The following is a 22,748-nucleotide window of genomic DNA, read 5'->3' as shown; positions in this document are numbered from 1 at the left end:
GAAATGAATAAAGACGATTTTAAAATTTGAGCAAACTGCTAAAGAACAATGAAGTATTGATGAATGAAATGGCCTCCGAAGAACACCCCTCATTCCAAAATTTAGTTTCCTAAAACATTACTTTCAAAAATGCTCCCAGGCACTCTTCCCAAGAATCTTCTCTTTCCTACTTCCTAGGACTGCAGAATACCTTTTTCGGCATAATCTTTCACCGGAATCTAACTCTTCTTTCTTCTAAATCAATAATCACCCACTGTGATTACTACCAAACCTTTCTTTCTTCTAAATCAGTAATCACCCACTGTGATTACTGCCAAACCTTCTTCTCCTTTTCACATAAGTAGTTGTTTAGATCTAATATGGTAGGAAACTGGATATACTTCAATGCTGGCTTCAAATCTTTCGACATCACCAGCTGGAATTCCAACAAAGACACATGGTTTGAATGGTTGAAGAGAAGTCGCAATATGATGAGACGCTCATCCATGGGCAAAAAGACAATGAAATGGTTGTGCTTCATACTTAAAGAAGCTTCGAAAGATCAGAGGAATCTAGTGAGGAGATGGAAGAATAAGGAACATCTGACAGAATATTTCTGCACTAGGAAATTCAATGCTTACGGAAGGTATATGAGTATCTTGTCATTAAAGGGAGAGGAAAGGTCAATCATTATTATCCCAGAGCTGGCCTTGAATGCAGGTTGGAAAGACATTTCATTTAAGATAAAGAGATTCATTTATTATGGCCACAAGTTGAGTGAAAAAATACCTCCCAGATACACCGTGGACAACTACCCTTATGCCAAAGCAGTTAAGGAGAGTATATGGCAATCCAATACCCTTAAAGAGGCAGTAGTCAGTTCAAATAAAGGAGACATTTCTATTATGGAACCACACGGAATTGAGGACACTGGCCTGCTCAAAAGATACATTATTGGGTACTTTGGAAAGGATATTACTGAGCGACCCACACTAACAGACATAAGGAGATGGGCTGTTGCTTCTTGGAACAAAGCTTTTGGGGTCAACATGTACGAGATGACGGGTAACATGTTTCTATTCGAATTTCCGAATAGATATATGGCTGAGCAGGTTTTGTAAGGTGGAATGGAGATGGAAAAAGTTCAAGTTCCATCTGGAATGGTGGAACTACACTGCTGGTTGCATATCAAATTCTCAAATAATGGAAACCTGCTGGATTAGAGCCATGGGGATTCCCCTTAATCTTTGGTCACAAAAGATCTTCAAAGAAATAGGAGATCTCTATGGGCATGGATAGCTATTGAAGAAGAAACCGACCTCAAAAATCATCTCAAGTGGGTCAGAATCCAAGTTGCTGGTGATGGCAGGAAAATACCCACTGAAATGGTGATTGAAAGAGAAGGGATCAGATTCTTCATCCCAATCTGGGCTGAAAAACAAGCAAGATTCGAGCTAAAACCATCGCAAACCCTAGCCTGTGCCGGAGAAGAAACTGAGAAAAGTACAAATCTCACAAGCGACCAGTGGACAAAGGAGACCTATGAGAAACCAACGGTTAAAAGCAGTCAAACTGCTGTAAATATGATGGGGAAGCACGTGGGGTGTACTTCACTGCATGTGAAGAGTAAAGGAGAGACACGTGTGCAGCACATGCAAGATCCAAGTTTTATTTCAGCAGATCTGGGCCTAAATAGCACAAATACTGGTCTGAAACTAAATGGGCCTGATCCAACGGCCCAAGTCATTTTTAATGACATTTCACGGGAGCCCAATGCAGAAAAAAGAGCGACGCCTTATTTTGAGGAACTTGGTAGCGTCTCTAGTTCGAAATTCAAGAAAATAACGCAGAGAATCCAATTTCCTCTGCAACCCTCTAAATTATGGCACATGCAACAACAGAAAGGGAATGCGAACAGCCTGTATGTGATGAAGAGGCAGGAAAATTGGGACAGAATGCAGGGGAGCTCACTATTCACACGAAATTAGGGGAAGATCAAGCAGATAGCAGGCTGGCGGTCCAAAAACAACTAATTCATCTCAATTCTGAACAAAACTAGGAGGTGGAGGAGGTTACTCCTCTCTCAATTCAACACCAAAATTCAGTAATGGATAAGGAGATGGACACAACACTATGAGTTCACCAGAACATGATTAAATTGGGGAAAATGTTCAGAATAGATTTTCTTGGTCACTAAGAAGAAGCACTGGAGCTGCTGATGCAAATTGACAGTTGCAGACAAGTTGGAAGAGTGGAGACAGAGGTGGAGGTGAAGAAACAAAGATTCAAAGGCTCACTAGAATTAAAAGGTCTAGCTTCCTTTGATGTCAAAAGAAAAGAACTAGGGGGAAAGACCTATCAATTATTGCAATATGAAGATCAATCTAATATCATGGAATGTTAGGGGATTAAATGACAAGAAGAAAAGGGAGATCATAAAGAGTCAAATAAGCAACTGGAAGGCAGATATTATTTGTATGGAGGAAACAAAACTGGAGGGGGATATCAAGGGAATTGTCAGTCAAGTTTGGGGGGTGGGGGGGAGATGGGTGAGGTATGCATGTCTAGAAGCTAGTGGCACGAGAGAGGGAATTTTATTACTATGGGACTGTAGAGTATGGAAAGGGGAGGTGTTACAGATTGGGGCGTACACTCTGACATGTAAGTTGGTAAGTTGGAGGCTCTCTTACAGAACTTTCAATGTCATATAACAGGAATATATGCTCCAAATTGCAGAATTGAAAGAAGAACAGTATTGAGGAAACTTGGTGCGGTGAGGGGTTTGTTGAATGGCCCTTGGGCAGTTTGTGGTGACTTCAATGTCACAAGGTTTCCCCTTGAAAAAAGGGATTGCCTTAGGAGGTCAAAAGAGATGGTGGAATTCCCGGATTGCATTGAAGACATGGAGTTGATAGACCTTCAACTTGAAGAAGGCTCCTACACTTGGTTCAAAGGGGATAATCATACAACTGCTTCTAGAATTGACAGGTTTCTAATTTCAGAAGAATGGGATGATAGCTTCAAAAACATCATGCAAACTATCCAACAAAGATTGATCTCTGATCATACCCCGGTGGCCCTCTGCTGTGGTGTTTGGGAGCAAGCCAAATCATACTTTAAGTTTGAAAATTGGTGGTTGAATTCTGAAGGTTTTGATGATAGAATCAGGAACTGGTGGACAACTTTTGAATTCTCAGGAAGACCAGACTACATTTTAGCTTGCAAACTAAAAGCCCTCAAAGGCAAGCTAAAAGAATGGAGCAGAAGCTGTAAAGGAAATCTGGGAATGCAAAAATCTAAATTGATAAGCCAATTGGCAGAATTTGATACAATACAGCAAACAAGAGCTTTGACAGAGGAGGAGTCAGTGAGGAAGGCAGCTGCCCTCATGGATTTTGAGGAGCATCTCAAGAATGAAGAAAGTACATGGAGACAGAAATCTAGGACCCTGTGGCTCAAAGAAGGGGATAGAAATACAAAGTTTTTTTTTCGCACTGCTAATGCACACAAGAGGTACAATAATATTGATCAACTGGTGATCCAAGATGAAACAGTGGAGGAGCCAAGCAGAATAAAGAATGAGATCATTGAATTATATAAGAAGTTATACACAGAACCTGAAGAGTGGAGACCTGCAGTCAATTTTGACAACCCCACTATCTCAGATTTGGAGAAGGAATTTCTATAAAGCAAATTTGAACTAAGAGATTTCAGGCCAATCAGCTTGATAGGGAGTTTCTACAAGCTGCTGTCAAAAGTTTTGACTGAAAGACTGAAGAGGGTGGTAGACAAACTAGTAGATGCTCAACAGATGGCTTTTATCAAAGGAAGACAAATAATGGATGCAGTGTTGATAGCCAATGAAGCAGTGGACTCAAGAATCAAAAAGAAAAAACCAGGAAATCTATGCAAACTAGATATAGAAAAGGCCTATGATCATGTCAATTGGAGTTTTTTGTTGAAAATGCTAGAACAGATGGGTTTTGGGCAGAAATGGATCAATTGGATGAAATTTTGTATCTCTATTGTCAGATTTTCCATCCTCATAAATGGATCTTCTTAAGGTTTCTTCCCTGCCAATAGAGGTCTAAGACAAGGTGACCCCTTATCTCCCTTCCTATTCATCATAGCCATGGAAGGTCGAAACAACATGGTTAAGACATCAAATGTCAATAGATGGGTCAAAGGCTTTGAGGTTGACAGGAATAGTGCTGATAGTCTAAAGATCACACATCTCCAATATGCTGATGATACTCTAATCTTCTGTGATGCTGAAGAGGAGCAGCTTAGATATTTGAGGATCATCTTAGTATTGTTTGAAGGAATTTCAGGACTTCACATCTACCGGAGAAAGAGCCATATTTACCCCATCGATGAAGTCCACAATATGGAGCAACTGTCACTAGTAGTGGGAGGAGAAGTAGGGTCTCTACCTTCCATCTATCTGGGGATGCCTCTGGGTGCAAGATCAAAATCCAAAGAGATCTGGAATTCAGTTATTGAAAAATGTGTGAAGAAGTTGTCAAGATGGAAAACTCAATATTTATCAATGGGGGGAAGGCTAGTCTTAATCAACTCAGTTTTAGATTCAATTCCCACTTACATGATGTCCTTGTTCCCAATTCCAGGTGGAATTATACAGAGATTGGACAAACTCAGAAGATCCTTCCTTTGGCAAGGGAATAAGGAGAAAAAGGTCTTCCATTTGGTCAAATGGAAATCCATCATAGTGATGAAAAGGCAAGGTGGTCTGGGAATCAAAAACTTGAAGAATCAAAGAAAGACTCTCAAAATGAAATGGCTATGGAGGTATTCTCAAGAACTCCAAACCTTATGGAGCAAAGTGATCAAAGCAAAGTATGGGGAGGAAAATAACTGGGTGTCAAAAGGAAGTTAGTGCATCATATGGAGTTAGTGTGTGGAAATCCATCAGGGAACTGGGGCCTACAATGAAGAACCACACTTTCATAAGAGTGAACAATGGAAGGAAAGGTTCATTCTAGAATAATAACTGGTTGGGGTATGGATGCCTAAAGGAACTCTACCCTGATATGTTTGGTTTGGCACAAGACCAACAGAAGACAGTAGCTGAGACGTGGAGTTCTCAAGGATGGGAACTAATTCTTAGAAGGCAGTTGAATGACTGGGAGATAGTAAGATTAACTGACCTTTATAACAAGCTGGAGACATTTAAAGGAATACAGGAAGGGGTGGACTCATTTTGGTGGCAGAGGCATGACAGAGGGGTCTATCAGGTGAAGGCAGCATATAAGATTTTGAACCAAAATAACCCACAGATAAGAGATTGGCCATGGAAGCATATATGGAAAAACTAAGATTCCCTATAAGGTAGCTTGTTTCACTTGGCTACTAGCAAAGGAGGCTATATTAACTCAGGATAATCTCATAAAGAGAGGAATCTCTTTTTGCTCAAGATGTCTTCTATGTGGGGAAAGTGTTGAGACAGTTAGCCATCTATTTCTACACTGCAAGATAACAGACCAACTATGGAAAATTTTTATTAATCTTAGGGGTATTTCATGGACAATGCCCCATAGGATCAATGAAGTTCTTTTTAGTTGGGAAGAAGCTGGAGCTGAAGCAACCAACAGAGATAGATGGAGGACTGTCCCAGCATGCATCTGGTGGACAGTTTGGAAGGAAAGGACTGCTAGATGTTTTGAAGACACAAGTAACTCAATACAGAAGATCAAACTCAATTGTATTCTTCTTTTTTGTTTTTGGTGTAAACATATTTACACAGAAGATACATTGTTAATCATAGACATATAAGGATCTTGCTAGGATTGCACACTAGCAAATCTAGTTAGCATTTACCTGTAAATATGGTTTCCAGTACAACCTATGTACTGATTTTATAATATATTCAAATGTTATCATTTAAAAAAAAAAAAAACACCCCTCATTCCTCAACACATATACACGCGCGCGCGTAAACATCTACATATGTATTTTTTTTCTTTTAAGGCATGTACATATGTATTGTCATGGGCGGCTTTCCAGCCGTGCCCCATGACCCCTTGGGCGCGCCCCGTGGCGTCCTAGCAAGCCTTCCAATGCCTAGCGCCACGGACGGCCCCGTGGTCTTGGTCGCGCCAAGTGACAAGCGCGCATGTGCCTCTGTCGCCCCACCGATATCCCTCGCCAGCGCCCAACCGCAGGCAGATGCCAACAGCGCCGCGCGCGCAGACAATGCCGCGCGCGCAGATCCTGATGCCAAAGACTATGCTGCCGACAACGGCCATGTTTTCTGCCTTATAGCAAACTAAGTCTTTTTCATTGTAAATATAGAGTAGTTTTATTCCATGTAATTTCATTATGTTTCTCTAGCTTAATCAAGTCTAGTCTTGTAGCTTTGGATTATTTTTTTTAAGCATTATTAAGGGGGACCAAACAATCAAAACTTTCTAGCAAGCAAACAATTCTCTGTACTGGTGTCTCTCCCCCTCGACACCGCATTTCCTTTCTGTAATAGCTTTCATTAATGCAATCAAGCTTTCTTTCATTCTCAATTCTCATTCCTGTTCTCTCAATTTCTCTTGACATTGGTTTTCCCGTACGGCACTGACAATCTAGTCTAGCGTACGGAGGGGACCTCAGTTGGCGGACAGTAACTGCACTGACATCAGTTGCTTAGCCTTACGTCGCCCTTCCAAGGAATCTCAGGAAGGCGCCGCGTAACAGTTGGTATCAGAGCCTAGGCTCGACATCGGACGAGGGAACGCATTGCCATTATCACCATTTCTGACCATGGTGAATCATGGGGACCGCATTGCGGCCCTTGAACAGACGGTTGACGGATTACTGCCCATCATGGATACGATGCCTGAACTAAGAACCAGCCTAGGGCAAAGGTTGGATGACCTGGACCGCAGGGTGCTCCAGGCCGAAGTTGACATAGAAAACATCAGTCGTGACTCCGAGGGAGATCGACAAACAGCAGCCACAGAGGCAGCCGAAATTTTTGGCAAATTCGAGGGACTCCAACAGGAGCGTGCCGAGGATTTAGCTTACAGGGCACAAGAGGCAGATAGGGTGACTGCCATGCAACAAACTATTGACGACTTGACAGACAAGCTCAATGTTGTCAATGCTGCCTTACAGGGCCTACTGCGAGGCGGTGGAAACCAGGTCGGGGGCGCTGCAAACCCCACCTCCGCGACACAAAAATTGAAAATTCCTGAGCCAAAGCCATACAGTGGAGCTAGGAATGCCAAGGAAGTGGAGAACTTCATTTTTGATGTCGAACAATATTTTGATGCTGTTGGGGGCCTAGAAGAAGCCAAGAAGGTAGCAACTGCTGCCATGTATCTTCAGGGTGATGCTAAACTCTGGTGGCGGGTGAAATACGAAGCTATCAAGGCCGGTGAAGATGCTCTCGAAACATGGGCAGAACTGAAGGCAGCCATCCGCCTACAATTCTTCCCCGAGAATGTTGAATACAATTCAAGGAGAAAGCTACGGGAGCTCCGTCAGACCAAATCTGTGCGGGACTACGTGCGGGAATTCTCCGCGCTCATGCTAAGCATACGCGACATGGGGGACAAAGACAAGCTCTTTACTTTCCTAGAAGGGCTGAAACCTTATGCCCGTATGGAGCTACAAAGGCAACGGGTAGATACCCTGCCCAAGGCGATCCAAGCAGCTGAATGCCTTGGGGACTATCAAATGGAAGCCCGGAAGGATAGGCCTCAACCGCCTACCCGAGCGGGATTCAAAGGGGGCCAGTCTAGCAATGGTGGCCCTAGCAGAAGTGGGGGAGATCGGAGCTCAACCAAACCTAAGGCTCCCTCCACAGGCAGCAACAGTGCTGCATCTAACAACAATGATCGGGGGAGGAAGCCTCCTTCAGGGTGCCGTCATTGTGGCGGACCACATTGGAACAATGAGTGCCCACATGCACAGATGAATGCCCATCAGACTTTTGATGATGGGACAGATGACGATTCAGACGATGCGGATCAGACTGAACCCGTAGGTGCCTTCAATGCAATTGTTGGCTCCATTTCTGAGGCATTAGCAGAGACTAGTGCTGGTATCCGTAAGAAGAAGGACCCATGTCCCGTCACCAAGAAAGGGAAAAAGAAGGCGGATGATGAGACTCCTCTTAAGCACGAGAGGACCTTAATGTTCGTTGAGATGAAGGTGAATGGCAAGCCCATTCGGGCCATGGTAGACACGGGTGCTACCCACAACTACTTAGCCTCGACTCAGGTGGAGCGCCTTGGTCTAGTCGTAGGGAAAGGTAGAGGCCGTGTCAAGGCTATCAACTCACCTCCCCAGCCAGTGGGTGGAATAGCCAAAGAAGTACCGATGAAGCTTGGCCCTTACGAAGGAAAATTCAACTTGCGTGTGGTGATCATAGATGACTTCGAGTTGATAGTTGGATTGGAATTCCTGAGGCAAACCAACACCATGCCTGTACCGTATGCTGACATGTTACTGATGATGGGAGCAAACGGGGCCAAGCCCTGCGTTATCCCGTGCATGCCCATGAAGATGGCCGTTGAAAACATCTCGGCCTTGCAGTTGAAGAAGGGGGTCAAAAGAAACGAACCTACGTTCCTGGCAACCCTCTGCATCGAAGATGTAGAATGCTCCTCGGGTCCCATTCCTGAACCCGTGAAGGAGCTACTACTAGAGTTTGAAGATGTCATGCCACAAGACATGCCAAAGCGACTACCGCCTAGGCGCACTGTGGATCATGAAATTGAGCTGGTCATGAAATTGAGCTGGTGCCGGGCGCGAAGCCACCTGCCCGGGCGCCTTACAGAATGTCACAACCCGAACTCACCGAACTTCGGAGACAATTGACGGAAATGCTAGACACAGGGATTATCGTGCCCTCCAAATCCCCATACGGGTCCCCTGTGCTATTCCAAAAGAAACATGATGGTAGTCTACGACTCTGTGTGGACTATCGGGCTCTAAACAAAATTACTGTGAAGAACAAGTACCCTATTCCGTTAATGGCAGACTTGTTCGATAGACTGGGTGGCGCGACAGTGTTCACCAAAATAGATCTGAAGACAGGTTATTGGCAAGTTCGGATTGCAGAGGGTGATGAGCACAAGACGACCTGTGTGACAAGATATGGCTCGTACGATTTCCTAGTTATGCCATTCGGCTTGACTAACGCCCCAGCTACATTTTGCACTTTGATGAACCAAGTCTTCCGGGAGTACATTGATGAATTCGTGGTGGTCTACTTGGATGACATTGTGGTATATAGCAAAACATTGGAGGAACACCTGATGCACTTGCGGAAGGTCCTAGCTCGATTGCGGGAGCATGAACTATATGCGAAGCTATCTAAGTGCTCCTTTGCTCAAAAGCAAATTGACTTCCTCGGACATGTCATTGGGGAAGGGCGAATCAAGATGGACCAGCAGAAGATTCAGGCAATCACAGATTGGCCGCCACCTAAGGATATCCATGCCTTGAGGGCGTTCCTTGGTCTATGCAATTTCTATCGGCGATTCGTGAAAAACTACTCCCTCATTGCAGTACCATTGACAGAACTCCTCAAGAAGATCACGCCTTGGGAATGGGGACCCAAGCGAGCGGAGGCCTTTAACGCATTGAAAGCGGCTATGTCTAGTAGCCCCGTCTTGGCCCTTCCTGATCTGGCCAAGCCATTCGAAGTACAAACAGATGCATCTGACTATGCCCTCGGTGGCGTCTTGCTACAAGAAGGGCATCCTGTGGCGTACGAGAGCCGGAAGCTAAAAGATGCAGAGCGGCGCTATGCCGCCCATGAGAAAGAATTATTGGCTGTCGTCCACTGCTTGCGCCTCTGGAGGCACTATCTGCTGGGAACCCCGTTCGTGGTCAAGACAGACAACACAGCTGTTAGCCATTTCATGACCCAGCCGAAGTTGAATGGTCGACAGGCCAGGTGGCAGGAACTCCTAGCTGAATTCCACTTCAACCTGGAATACCGAAGTGGGAAGACCAATCATGTTGCTGATGCGCTCAGTCGGAGAGCTGATCTAGCATCAGTGTGCTTACTCGCCACCCTAAGGGGGAGCGAGGTAGCCACCTCCATCAAGGACCAGATACAAGATCTACTCATCAGAGATCCTGCTTCACAGTATTTGGTTGATTTGGTAGGACAAGGCAAGACTCGCCAGTTCTACATGGAAGATGGTTTTCTGAAAGTGAAAGGGAACCGACTTTATGTTCCTAAAGGAGGAGATCTACGAAGGACTCTTCTAGCGGAATGTCATGATACTCTGTGGGCCGGCCATCCCGGTGAAGAACGCACCATGGCGTTACTTCGCCGTGCATATTATTGGCCTCAAATGGCCGATGACGTTGCTCAGTATGTGAAGACTTGTCTAGTATGCCAGAAGGACAAGTCAGACCGCTTAACACAGGCGGGACTTTTGGAACCACTAGCTGTCCCAAAGAGACCTTGGGAAAGTGTTTCCCTGGATTTCATCACCGGATTGCCCAAGGTCGGAGATCTAACAACTATCTTGGTTGTGGTAGATCGGTTTTCCAAATATGCTACCTTTATTGCTGCCCCACAATATATATCAGCAGAAGATACAGCTCGACTCTTCTTCTCTCATGTCGTCAAATATTGGGGCCTACCCAAAGATATTGTTAGTGATCGTGACTCACGCTTCACTAGCAACTTTTGGACCCAACTCTTTAAGTGTCTTGGGTCGAAGCTGAATCACAGCTCAAGTTTTCATCCGCAATCTGATGGCCAGACGGAGCGGTTCAATGGTATGTTGGAGGAATATTTGCGTCATTTTGTAACCGGATCGCAGAAGAATTGGGTGAAGCTTCTGGATGCTGCTCAACTGTGTTTCAATTCACAAAAGAGCTCTAGTACAAACAAAAGCGCTTTTGAAATTGTTACCGGACAGCAACCGCTACTCCCACACACCGTCAATGCACCAAATATGTCTAAATCTCCTCGAGCTGCTAGCTTCTCTAAAGAGTGGAAGCAAAATTTGGAGATAGTGCGGAGCTATCTTGTCAAGGCTCAAAAGCGGATGAAGAGGCATGCTGATCAGAATCGTCGCTTTGTTGAATACCAAGTAGGAGACAAAGTGATGGTCAAAATTCCAAAACGTTACTTATTTGCAGGGGTCCATGACCCTCGCTTATTGCAAAAATATATTGGACCCTTGTCCATTGAAAGGCGTATTGGGAAAGTTGCATACCGGGTGGATACCCCAGCTTGGTGGAAAATTCATCCTGTTTTTCATGTCAGCCTCCTGAAACCTTTTCGGGAAGATACAGAGGATCCTTCAAGGAGCCAGCTCACAATACCCAGTATTCGAGGGCCCAATTCAACCGGGAAGAGGCGTGTTGAAGCTATCCTTGATGATAGAGTGATTCATGCCTCAAGGAAAGATCACCAGGAGTTCTTGGTGAAATGGCAGGGCTGTGATACAGAGGAGAACACTTGGGAGAGGGGAACAAACCTCAAAGCCTACAAGAGCCTAATTGAAGATTATCTTGCAAGTAAGGCGCCGAGGACGTCGCCAACTCAGGTGGGGGAGAATGTCATGGGCGGCTTTCCAGCCGTGCCCCATGACCCCTTGGGCGCGCCCCGTGGCGTCCTAGCAAGCCTTCCAATGCCTAGCGCCACGGACGGCCCCGTGGTCTTGGTCGCGCCAAGTGACAAGCGCGCATGTGCCTCTGTCGCCCCACCGATATCCCTCGCCAGCGCCCAACCGCAGGCAGATGCCAACAGCGCCGCGCGCGCAGACAATGCCGCGCGCGCAGATCCTGATGCCAAAGACTATGCTGCCGACAACGGCCATGTTTTCTGCCTTATAGCAAACTAAGTCTTTTTCATTGTAAATATAGAGTAGTTTTATTCCATGTAATTTCATTATGTTTCTCTAGCTTAATCAAGTCTAGTCTTGTAGCTTTGGATTATTTTTTTTAAGCATTATTAAGGGGGACCAAACAATCAAAACTTTCTAGCAAGCAAACAATTCTCTGTACTGGTGTCTCTCCCCCTCGACACCGCATTTCCTTTCTGTAATAGCTTTCATTAATGCAATCAAGCTTTCTTTCATTCTCAATTCTCATTCCTGTTCTCTCAATTTCTCTTGACATTGGTTTTCCCGTACGGCACTGACAATCTAGTCTAGCGTACGGAGGGGACCTCAGTTGGCGGACAGTAACTGCACTGACATCAGTTGCTTAGCCTTACGTCGCCCTTCCAAGGAATCTCAGGAAGGCGCCGCGTAACAGTTGGTATCAGAGCCTAGGCTCGACATCGGACGAGGGAACGCATTGCCATTATCACCATTTCTGACCATGGTGAATCATGGGGACCGCATTGCGGCCCTTGAACAGACGGTTGACGGATTACTGCCCATCATGGATACGATGCCTGAACTAAGAACCAGCCTAGGGCAAAGGTTGGATGACCTGGACCGCAGGGTGCTCCAGGCCGAAGTTGACATAGAAAACATCAGTCGTGACTCCGAGGGAGATCGACAAACAGCAGCCACAGAGGCAGCCGAAATTTTTGGCAAATTCGAGGGACTCCAACAGGAGCGTGCCGAGGATTTAGCTTACAGGGCACAAGAGGCAGATAGGGTGACTGCCATGCAACAAACTATTGACGACTTGACAGACAAGCTCAATGTTGTCAATGCTGCCTTACAGGGCCTACTGCGAGGCGGTGGAAACCAGGTCGGGGGCGCTGCAAACCCCACCTCCGCGACACAAAAATTGAAAATTCCTGAGCCAAAGCCATACAGTGGAGCTAGGAATGCCAAGGAAGTGGAGAACTTCATTTTTGATGTCGAACAATATTTTGATGCTGTTGGGGGCCTAGAAGAAGCCAAGAAGGTAGCAACTGCTGCCATGTATCTTCAGGGTGATGCTAAACTCTGGTGGCGGGTGAAATACGAAGCTATCAAGGCCGGTGAAGATGCTCTCGAAACATGGGCAGAACTGAAGGCAGCCATCCGCCTACAATTCTTCCCCGAGAATGTTGAATACAATTCAAGGAGAAAGCTACGGGAGCTCCGTCAGACCAAATCTGTGCGGGACTACGTGCGGGAATTCTCCGCGCTCATGCTAAGCATACGCGACATGGGGGACAAAGACAAGCTCTTTACTTTCCTAGAAGGGCTGAAACCTTATGCCCGTATGGAGCTACAAAGGCAACGGGTAGATACCCTGCCCAAGGCGATCCAAGCAGCTGAATGCCTTGGGGACTATCAAATGGAAGCCCGGAAGGATAGGCCTCAACCGCCTACCCGAGCGGGATTCAAAGGGGGCCAGTCTAGCAATGGTGGCCCTAGCAGAAGTGGGGGAGATCGGAGCTCAACCAAACCTAAGGCTCCCTCCACAGGCAGCAACAGTGCTGCATCTAACAACAATGATCGGGGGAGGAAGCCTCCTTCAGGGTGCCGTCATTGTGGCGGACCACATTGGAACAATGAGTGCCCACATGCACAGATGAATGCCCATCAGACTTTTGATGATGGGACAGATGACGATTCAGACGATGCGGATCAGACTGAACCCGTAGGTGCCTTCAATGCAATTGTTGGCTCCATTTCTGAGGCATTAGCAGAGACTAGTGCTGGTATCCGTAAGAAGAAGGACCCATGTCCCGTCACCAAGAAAGGGAAAAAGAAGGCGGATGATGAGACTCCTCTTAAGCACGAGAGGACCTTAATGTTCGTTGAGATGAAGGTGAATGGCAAGCCCATTCGGGCCATGGTAGACACGGGTGCTACCCACAACTACTTAGCCTCGACTCAGGTGGAGCGCCTTGGTCTAGTCGTAGGGAAAGGTAGAGGCCGTGTCAAGGCTATCAACTCACCTCCCCAGCCAGTGGGTGGAATAGCCAAAGAAGTACCGATGAAGCTTGGCCCTTACGAAGGAAAATTCAACTTGCGTGTGGTGATCATAGATGACTTCGAGTTGATAGTTGGATTGGAATTCCTGAGGCAAACCAACACCATGCCTGTACCGTATGCTGACATGTTACTGATGATGGGAGCAAACGGGGCCAAGCCCTGCGTTATCCCGTGCATGCCCATGAAGATGGCCGTTGAAAACATCTCGGCCTTGCAGTTGAAGAAGGGGGTCAAAAGAAACGAACCTACGTTCCTGGCAACCCTCTGCATCGAAGATGTAGAATGCTCCTCGGGTCCCATTCCTGAACCCGTGAAGGAGCTACTACTAGAGTTTGAAGATGTCATGCCACAAGACATGCCAAAGCGACTACCGCCTAGGCGCACTGTGGATCATGAAATTGAGCTGGTGCCGGGCGCGAAGCCACCTGCCCGGGCGCCTTACAGAATGTCACAACCCGAACTCACCGAACTTCGGAGACAATTGACGGAAATGCTAGACACAGGGATTATCGTGCCCTCCAAATCCCCATACGGGTCCCCTGTGCTATTCCAAAAGAAACATGATGGTAGTCTACGACTCTGTGTGGACTATCGGGCTCTAAACAAAATTACTGTGAAGAACAAGTACCCTATTCCGTTAATGGCAGACTTGTTCGATAGACTGGGTGGCGCGACAGTGTTCACCAAAATAGATCTGAAGACAGGTTATTGGCAAGTTCGGATTGCAGAGGGTGATGAGCACAAGACGACCTGTGTGACAAGATATGGCTCGTACGATTTCCTAGTTATGCCATTCGGCTTGACTAACGCCCCAGCTACATTTTGCACTTTGATGAACCAAGTCTTCCGGGAGTACATTGATGAATTCGTGGTGGTCTACTTGGATGACATTGTGGTATATAGCAAAACATTGGAGGAACACCTGATGCACTTGCGGAAGGTCCTAGCTCGATTGCGGGAGCATGAACTATATGCGAAGCTATCTAAGTGCTCCTTTGCTCAAAAGCAAATTGACTTCCTCGGACATGTCATTGGGGAAGGGCGAATCAAGATGGACCAGCAGAAGATTCAGGCAATCACAGATTGGCCGCCACCTAAGGATATCCATGCCTTGAGGGCGTTCCTTGGTCTATGCAATTTCTATCGGCGATTCGTGAAAAACTACTCCCTCATTGCAGTACCATTGACAGAACTCCTCAAGAAGATCACGCCTTGGGAATGGGGACCCAAGCGAGCGGAGGCCTTTAACGCATTGAAAGCGGCTATGTCTAGTAGCCCCGTCTTGGCCCTTCCTGATCTGGCCAAGCCATTCGAAGTACAAACAGATGCATCTGACTATGCCCTCGGTGGCGTCTTGCTACAAGAAGGGCATCCTGTGGCGTACGAGAGCCGGAAGCTAAAAGATGCAGAGCGGCGCTATGCCGCCCATGAGAAAGAATTATTGGCTGTCGTCCACTGCTTGCGCCTCTGGAGGCACTATCTGCTGGGAACCCCGTTCGTGGTCAAGACAGACAACACAGCTGTTAGCCATTTCATGACCCAGCCGAAGTTGAATGGTCGACAGGCCAGGTGGCAGGAACTCCTAGCTGAATTCCACTTCAACCTGGAATACCGAAGTGGGAAGACCAATCATGTTGCTGATGCGCTCAGTCGGAGAGCTGATCTAGCATCAGTGTGCTTACTCGCCACCCTAAGGGGGAGCGAGGTAGCCACCTCCATCAAGGACCAGATACAAGATCTACTCATCAGAGATCCTGCTTCACAGTATTTGGTTGATTTGGTAGGACAAGGCAAGACTCGCCAGTTCTACATGGAAGATGGTTTTCTGAAAGTGAAAGGGAACCGACTTTATGTTCCTAAAGGAGGAGATCTACGAAGGACTCTTCTAGCGGAATGTCATGATACTCTGTGGGCCGGCCATCCCGGTGAAGAACGCACCATGGCGTTACTTCGCCGTGCATATTATTGGCCTCAAATGGCCGATGACGTTGCTCAGTATGTGAAGACTTGTCTAGTATGCCAGAAGGACAAGTCAGACCGCTTAACACAGGCGGGACTTTTGGAACCACTAGCTGTCCCAAAGAGACCTTGGGAAAGTGTTTCCCTGGATTTCATCACCGGATTGCCCAAGGTCGGAGATCTAACAACTATCTTGGTTGTGGTAGATCGGTTTTCCAAATATGCTACCTTTATTGCTGCCCCACAATATATATCAGCAGAAGATACAGCTCGACTCTTCTTCTCTCATGTCGTCAAATATTGGGGCCTACCCAAAGATATTGTTAGTGATCGTGACTCACGCTTCACTAGCAACTTTTGGACCCAACTCTTTAAGTGTCTTGGGTCGAAGCTGAATCACAGCTCAAGTTTTCATCCGCAATCTGATGGCCAGACGGAGCGGTTCAATGGTATGTTGGAGGAATATTTGCGTCATTTTGTAACCGGATCGCAGAAGAATTGGGTGAAGCTTCTGGATGCTGCTCAACTGTGTTTCAATTCACAAAAGAGCTCTAGTACAAACAAAAGCGCTTTTGAAATTGTTACCGGACAGCAACCGCTACTCCCACACACCGTCAATGCACCAAATATGTCTAAATCTCCTCGAGCTGCTAGCTTCTCTAAAGAGTGGAAGCAAAATTTGGAGATAGTGCGGAGCTATCTTGTCAAGGCTCAAAAGCGGATGAAGAGGCATGCTGATCAGAATCGTCGCTTTGTTGAATACCAAGTAGGAGACAAAGTGATGGTCAAAATTCCAAAACGTTACTTATTTGCAGGGGTCCATGACCCTCGCTTATTGCAAAAATATATTGGACCCTTGTCCATTGAAAGGCGTATTGGGAAAGTTGCATACCGGGTGGATACCCCAGCTTGGTGGAAAATTCATCCTGTTTTTCATGTCAGCCTCCTGAAACCTTTTCGGGAAGATACAGAGGATCCTTCAAGGAGCCAGCTCACAATACCCAGTATTCGAGGGCCCAATTCAACCGGGAAGAGGCGTGTTGAAGCTATCCTTGATGATAGAGTGATTCATGCCTCAAGGAAAGATCACCAGGAGTTCTTGGTGAAATGGCAGGGCTGTGATACAGAGGAGAACACTTGGGAGAGGGGAACAAACCTCAAAGCCTACAAGAGCCTAATTGAAGATTATCTTGCAAGTAAGGCGCCGAGGACGTCGCCAACTCAGGTGGGGGAGAATGTCATGGGCGGCTTTCCAGCCGTGCCCCATGACCCCTTGGGCGCGCCCCGTGGCGTCCTAGCAAGCCTTCCAATGCCTAGCGCCACGGACGGCCCCGTGGTCTTGGTCGCGCCAAGTGACAAGCGCGCATGTGCCTCTGTCGCCCCACCGATATCCCTCGCCAGCGCCCAACCGCAGGCAGATGCCAACAGCGCCGCGCGCGCAGACAATGCCGCGCGCGCAGATCCTGATGCCAAAGACTATGCTGCCGACAACGGCCATGTTTTCTGCCTTATAGCAAACTAAGTCTTTTTCATTGTAAATATAGAGTAGTTTTATTCCATGTAATTTCATTATGTTTCTCTAGCTTAATCAAGTCTAGTCTTGTAGCTTTGGATTATTTTTTTTAAGCATTATTAAGGGGGACCAAACAATCAAAACTTTCTAGCAAGCAAACAATTCTCTGTACTGGTGTCTCTCCCCCTCGACACCGCATTTCCTTTCTGTAATAGCTTTCATTAATGCAATCAAGCTTTCTTTCATTCTCAATTCTCATTCCTGTTCTCTCAATTTCTCTTGACATTGGTTTTCCCGTACGGCACTGACAATCTAGTCTAGCGTACGGAGGGGACCTCAGTTGGCGGACAGTAACTGCACTGACATCAGTTGCTTAGCCTTACGTCGCCCTTCCAAGGAATCTCAGGAAGGCGCCGCGTAACAGTATATATGATCATGTACTCCTTGGAACCCATCATAAGCTCTTGTGTGTATTTAAATTCAAAACAAATAATGTCATGCTCTGTGTTCATATAGAATCAATGAAGAATAAATCAATTATTGAAGGTGGTATAAACCACTCATCTACGGAGTGTACATTCACCTACCTGAACCTATTTTCCACACCTGCTTACATTGTCATGATATATCTGTAAGGCTTGCATTGGGTGGAGGAGGAGGTAACATATATATTTGTTTTCAATTAAATAGGCTGGCCTGTCTCTTTTGGTAGTACTAATTCTTGGATCTCTTGTTCGTCTTTGCTTTATCCCCTTTTTCCGCTATCCTCAGGTTCTGTGCTAAAACATGTAGTGTTTTATTGGCATTTTAAACAACTTTACCACGTCTATATGTTACATGTTTTTGCCGGATGCTCTAACCATGCCACTTACTTTTGTGATGACATATTCTTTTTCATGCCTTGTGCAGTCTGCTTCTCAAGTTCATGCGGGTCAATTTGTTACTGGCTTCGTGGATGGATCTGTCAAACTATTCGATATTCGGATGCCAGAAATGTAAGATGTAGTACTAGTAATTCATGAGCATATATATGTCCGAACGCACACTTTTTCTTGTATATGGAACTCAAGTACATTAGTCGAATTGGTAGTGTGGACTTGCATTAACTTAGACCACAAGTCTTCTGTTTTTCGAGTGGGGTTAGGGTGTAGGAATTACGTCTCCTGGAGTTCGTGATTTATAGATATCAGGATAATAATGTTGTCTTTGGCATTATGAGGTGAGGACAAATTCGGACCTCAAAGATGGGTATCCGCTCTGCATGGTTTCTCTCAGAATGCATACATTAGGCACTATCCACACATGCATGTAATTTTTTGATGCATAAAATACATCAATATTCAGTGGTTTTTGACTGTTTAATTTGTGTTTGTTTAGGCTTGTTTGTGCAACACGACCTCACCCCGAAGTGGAAAGAGTTGTTGGGGTTGGCTTTCAACCTGGACTTCAACCAGCGAAGGTGATTATCATTAACCTCTTCATATCTGGCCTGTCAACTTGTCTGCTACTGATTTGTCAGTAGACCATCTTTGAAAAAAATGTACACACACATACACACTCTCTGTGTTTAATATCACTTGTTACAACAATTACTTCTTGTGACAAGTTTTTTTCACACAAAAGTTCTATATTATCAAAGCAAATGAGAAGTCATGAACTTTCTCTTGTTTCTTCTCAGGTTGTCAGTGCATCTCAGGCTGGTGATATTCAGTTCCTTGATATGAGAAATCTCAAGGAGGCATACTTGACCATTTATGCTCACAGGGGATCACTTACATCTCTGGCGGTCCATCGTCATGCACCCCTTGTAGCGAGCGGTTCATCTAAGCAACTTATCAAAGTGTTCAACCTGGAGGGTGAGCAGTTAGGCACCATTAGGTATTTGTCCACCTTTATGGCTCAGAAGATAGGATCTGTAAGATGTCTTACCTTCCACCCCTATCAAATGCTGCTTGCTGCTGGTGCAGCTGATGCCTGTGTTTCTATCTATGCTGATGAGGTCCCGCCACCATGATAACAACTTCATAGCTTCGTCTACAAACCTTCAGATTGAGAGACAAGATTTTCAGACTTATGGTATTCCTTTAAGGTGGTCAGTGGTGGATGCATTGTTGACATCTTCTGGTCCCTTCTCGACCTCTCTGAAATACTGATTGACTCACTGAGATTGCAGTTATCTTCTGGTCAGTTGCTGTCAACCTCTCTCAAATACGGATTGGCTCACTGAGGTTGCATGCTACTTATTTATTGAGAATTTGAGAGTCAGCTTCAGAGTGGTGGAAAGTTGAGAAGAATCAACATACTGGAGGGAAGCGTTGGAGAATAATTTGATACAGAGGTAAAAAGATGTAGATATCTTCATTCTTTGTTGTTCTAGTTTGTAAATTCCATTTTCTCTAGTTTCCTGCTTTAGTTCAATCTTCTCTCTGCTTAGCTTACCTTCTTTTCTCCATTCTCACCCATTTAAGTCAATTTGTACTTATCAACTAACCTCCATTTGTAATGCCTTCACCTGAATAATAATTTTAATGTTAAAAACAGTCCTCAAAAGGGATGATAGTTGGACAATCTTTTACTTTTGGATCACCTATTTTTGCTCACTTTCATATAAACAGCAGTTTAACGACTGCAATCGACTTCAATAATGAGTTTGAATAGGTTTAGCTATTCATTGACTACGTCAATAAAGCACAGCTTTTTAACGACTGATGTCCGATATTGGATCAGGCTAGTCCATTTTTTGTTCTCTCCATTTCCAAAGTTGGGTTTTTTTTTTTGACGCTACATTTAAATATCAAAGGTTCAGATTTATTTGTGGTGGGGGGGGGGGGGGGGGCAGAAACTAATGATAAATCAGAAATGCTTTTTCTCTATATTTGTATTTGGTTCATTCTTCTTAATTTTCAAAAAAAGAAGAAAATTGTTATTGCTTTTTTTTTTCCAACGACTTCGGGTTATTACAATTTACCATTTTACGAAATATTTTCCTCTCTTTAATCAAATAAGTGACTCTATCTTTTAAGTTACGAATTGGATGGACTAAAGGAATAGTATTATATGTGAAGATATGTCGCAAACTAAATGTAACTTCAAAAAAAGAAAAAACTAAATGTAACTTCTACCTGTAATTCTCTGAGAGTGAATTTTTAGAAATCACTATTGTTTAGTGGCTATTAACTTTATATAGCTACTATTCAGTTGTTACGGCAGTGTATGCGTTGTATTCGCGCTGCTGTATTTATGAATACAGTAATAAAAAGCGCCTAAAAATTAAGGTAGTTCAACTGTACGTGCATGTATTCACATGCATCCGCGCCAAGTATTCATGAATACAACAGTCTAGCTGTAAGTGCATATATTCATATGTATTCGCGCCATGTATTCACGAATACAGTAACATAAATAGCATATTTCATTCCTCAATGATAGTATATATCATAAATACTTATTTTGCTATAAAATATAAAATGAGCTATGGAAAATAATATCTTAAAATAATTTTGGTTTATAATAAATATGGTGTATACCTTTGCCACAGGATTTAAGAACATGCAGGAAAGCTTTTAAGAACATGCAGGAAAGCTTTTAACTGAGCTATTTTCTTGCATAAGTACGTAGTCTATTGCCTTCTTGCGTTCCCACTGGTCAGCTGGTTTCAGTGCCCTGATATGAAAATTATCATTAGATAAATAACTTCGTGCTGTTATAAAATAAAAGCAATTTAGTAAAACATGAACAAGAAATAAAAGTAATTTAGTAAAACATGAACAAAAATAAAGATAGAGAAAAGGAAGAGATTCTCTTCTTCTATTGTGTGTATTTTCCTATCTATTACAAGGCCTTTATATAGGCATAAAAAGTGAAGAAAATATGTCATGGAATATGTCATTGAACATACAAAATATGTCATTGAATATGTCATTAAGCATTTGAGATGAAAATCATGGAAGAAGAGTAGACATCCACCATAATGTGATATTTATCATAACACTCCCCCTTGGATGTCCATAGATAATGTGCCTCGTTAAAACCTTACTAAGAAAAAACCCTGTAGGGAAAAAATCTTAGTGAAGGAAAAAGAGTACACATATCTGTAATACGCTTTATTTGCTGCCTCGTTAAAAACCTTACCAGTAAAACCCAGTGGGACAAAACTTAGGCTAAGGGAAAAAGAGTACAGCGCATATCTTACTCCCCCTCATGAAAACATCACTTTATTTCCCAAAGACGGCGCATTCCAATCTTCTGTCTCAACTTCTCAAATGTTGAGGTTGGTAATGCCTTAGTGAACAGATCAGCCAAATTTTCACATTAACGAATCTGTTGAACATTAATTTCACCATTTTGTTGAAGATCATGCATAAAAAAGAACTTTGGTGAAATGTGCTTTGTTCTGTCTCCTTTGATGTATCCTCCTTTCAGTTGAGCAATGCATGCATCATTGTCTTCATATAGTGTAGTTGGATTATCTGTTTTCATAAGAAAATCACACATTTCCTGAATATGCTGAGTCATTGATCTCAACCAAACACATTCCCGACTAGCCTCATGAATGGCTATTATCTCAGCATGATTTGAAGATGTGGCAACTATTGTTTGTTTCATTGAACGCCATGATATAGCAGTACCTCCATATGTAAATAAATAGCCTGTTTGAGATCGTGCTTTATGTGGATCAGACAAATAACCTGCATCGGCATAACCAATCATTTCTAACTTGAATTCATTAGAATAAAACAATCTCATATCTATGGTTCCCCGTAGATATCTAAATATATGCTTAACACCATTCCAATGTCTTCTTGTTGGAGAGGAGCTGAATCTTGCTAATAAGCTTACTGCAAAAGCAATATCTGGTCGAGTATTGTTGGCAAGATACATCAGGGCCCCAATAGCACTAAGATATGGGGTTTCATCACCAACGAGCTCTTCATCATTTTCTTGAGGCCGAAATGGATCTTTATTTATGTCAAGCGATCTTACAACCATTGCAGTACTCAATAGATGTGCATTATCCATGTAAAATCGCTTTAAAACCTTTTCAGTGTATGTTGTCACACCTCCTTTTTCCGCCCCCGCGAGGGTACAGGAGTTTTTTCCAATTAAAGGACAATCGAAACGGAATTTGTTTATTTATTTCAGAGTCGCCACTTGGGAGATTTAGGGTGTCCCAAGTCACCAATTTTAATCCCGAATCGAGGAAAAGAATGACTCTGTATTACAGTCCGCGAACCAGAAATCCGGATAAGGAATTCTGTTAACCCGGGAGAAGGTGTTAGGCATTCCCGAGTTCCGTGGTTCTAGCACGGTCGCTCAACTGTCATATTCGGCTTGTTTATCTGATTTTATACAATTATGAACTTATGTGCAAGTTTTAACTCTTTACCGCTTTTATTATTATATTTTTAAAAGAATGTGAACAT

General features: G+C 44.4%; 2 protein-coding genes and 1 long non-coding RNA gene across 4 annotated transcripts in view; 1 reads left to right on the top strand and 2 right to left on the bottom strand.

The window, feature by feature from the left end:
- Nucleotides 1–19,893, top strand: part of LOC104246306 (regulatory-associated protein of TOR 1) — a 46,071-nt gene extending 26,178 nt beyond the window's left edge. For both annotated transcript variants that reach the window (XM_070164954.1, XM_070164955.1), the window contains 3 exons: nt 18,235–18,320; nt 18,703–18,784; nt 19,004–19,893. In XM_070164954.1, the coding sequence (XP_070021055.1) occupies nt 18,235–18,320; nt 18,703–18,784; nt 19,004–19,339 (504 nt within the window). In that variant the 3' untranslated portion in view covers nt 19,340–19,893. The remainder of the gene's footprint in view (nt 1–18,234; nt 18,321–18,702; nt 18,785–19,003) is intronic.
- Nucleotides 18,753–21,141, bottom strand: LOC104220244 (uncharacterized). Its single transcript, XR_709456.2, has 3 exons — nt 20,853–21,141; nt 19,255–19,837; nt 18,753–19,174 (listed from the first exon to the last, which is right to left on the bottom strand). It is a non-coding gene; the product is annotated as an uncharacterized lncRNA (long non-coding RNA).
- Nucleotides 21,142–21,636: 495 nt separating this feature from the next.
- On the bottom strand, nt 21,637–22,344 carry LOC138883935 (secreted RxLR effector protein 161-like). Its single transcript, XM_070164658.1, has one exon. It carries the CDS (start codon nt 22,342–22,344, stop codon nt 21,637–21,639), a length of 708 nt encoding a protein of 235 aa, XP_070020759.1.
- Nucleotides 22,345–22,748: the final 404 nt, after the last annotated feature.

This window comes from Nicotiana sylvestris, chromosome 12 (genome assembly GCF_000393655.2).
Source record: "Nicotiana sylvestris chromosome 12, ASM39365v2, whole genome shotgun sequence".
NCBI lineage: Eukaryota > Viridiplantae > Streptophyta > Magnoliopsida > Solanales > Solanaceae > Nicotiana > Nicotiana sylvestris.
Note: the sequence above shows the minus strand (reverse complement) of the source record. Positions and strands in the feature narration are given on the sequence as shown.

Bases quoted from the DNA above. Each gene is read 5' to 3' on its own strand.
- LOC138883935 (XM_070164658.1), bottom strand. From the start codon at position 22,344: ATGGATAATGCACATCTATTGAGTACTGCAATGGTTGTAAGATCGCTT.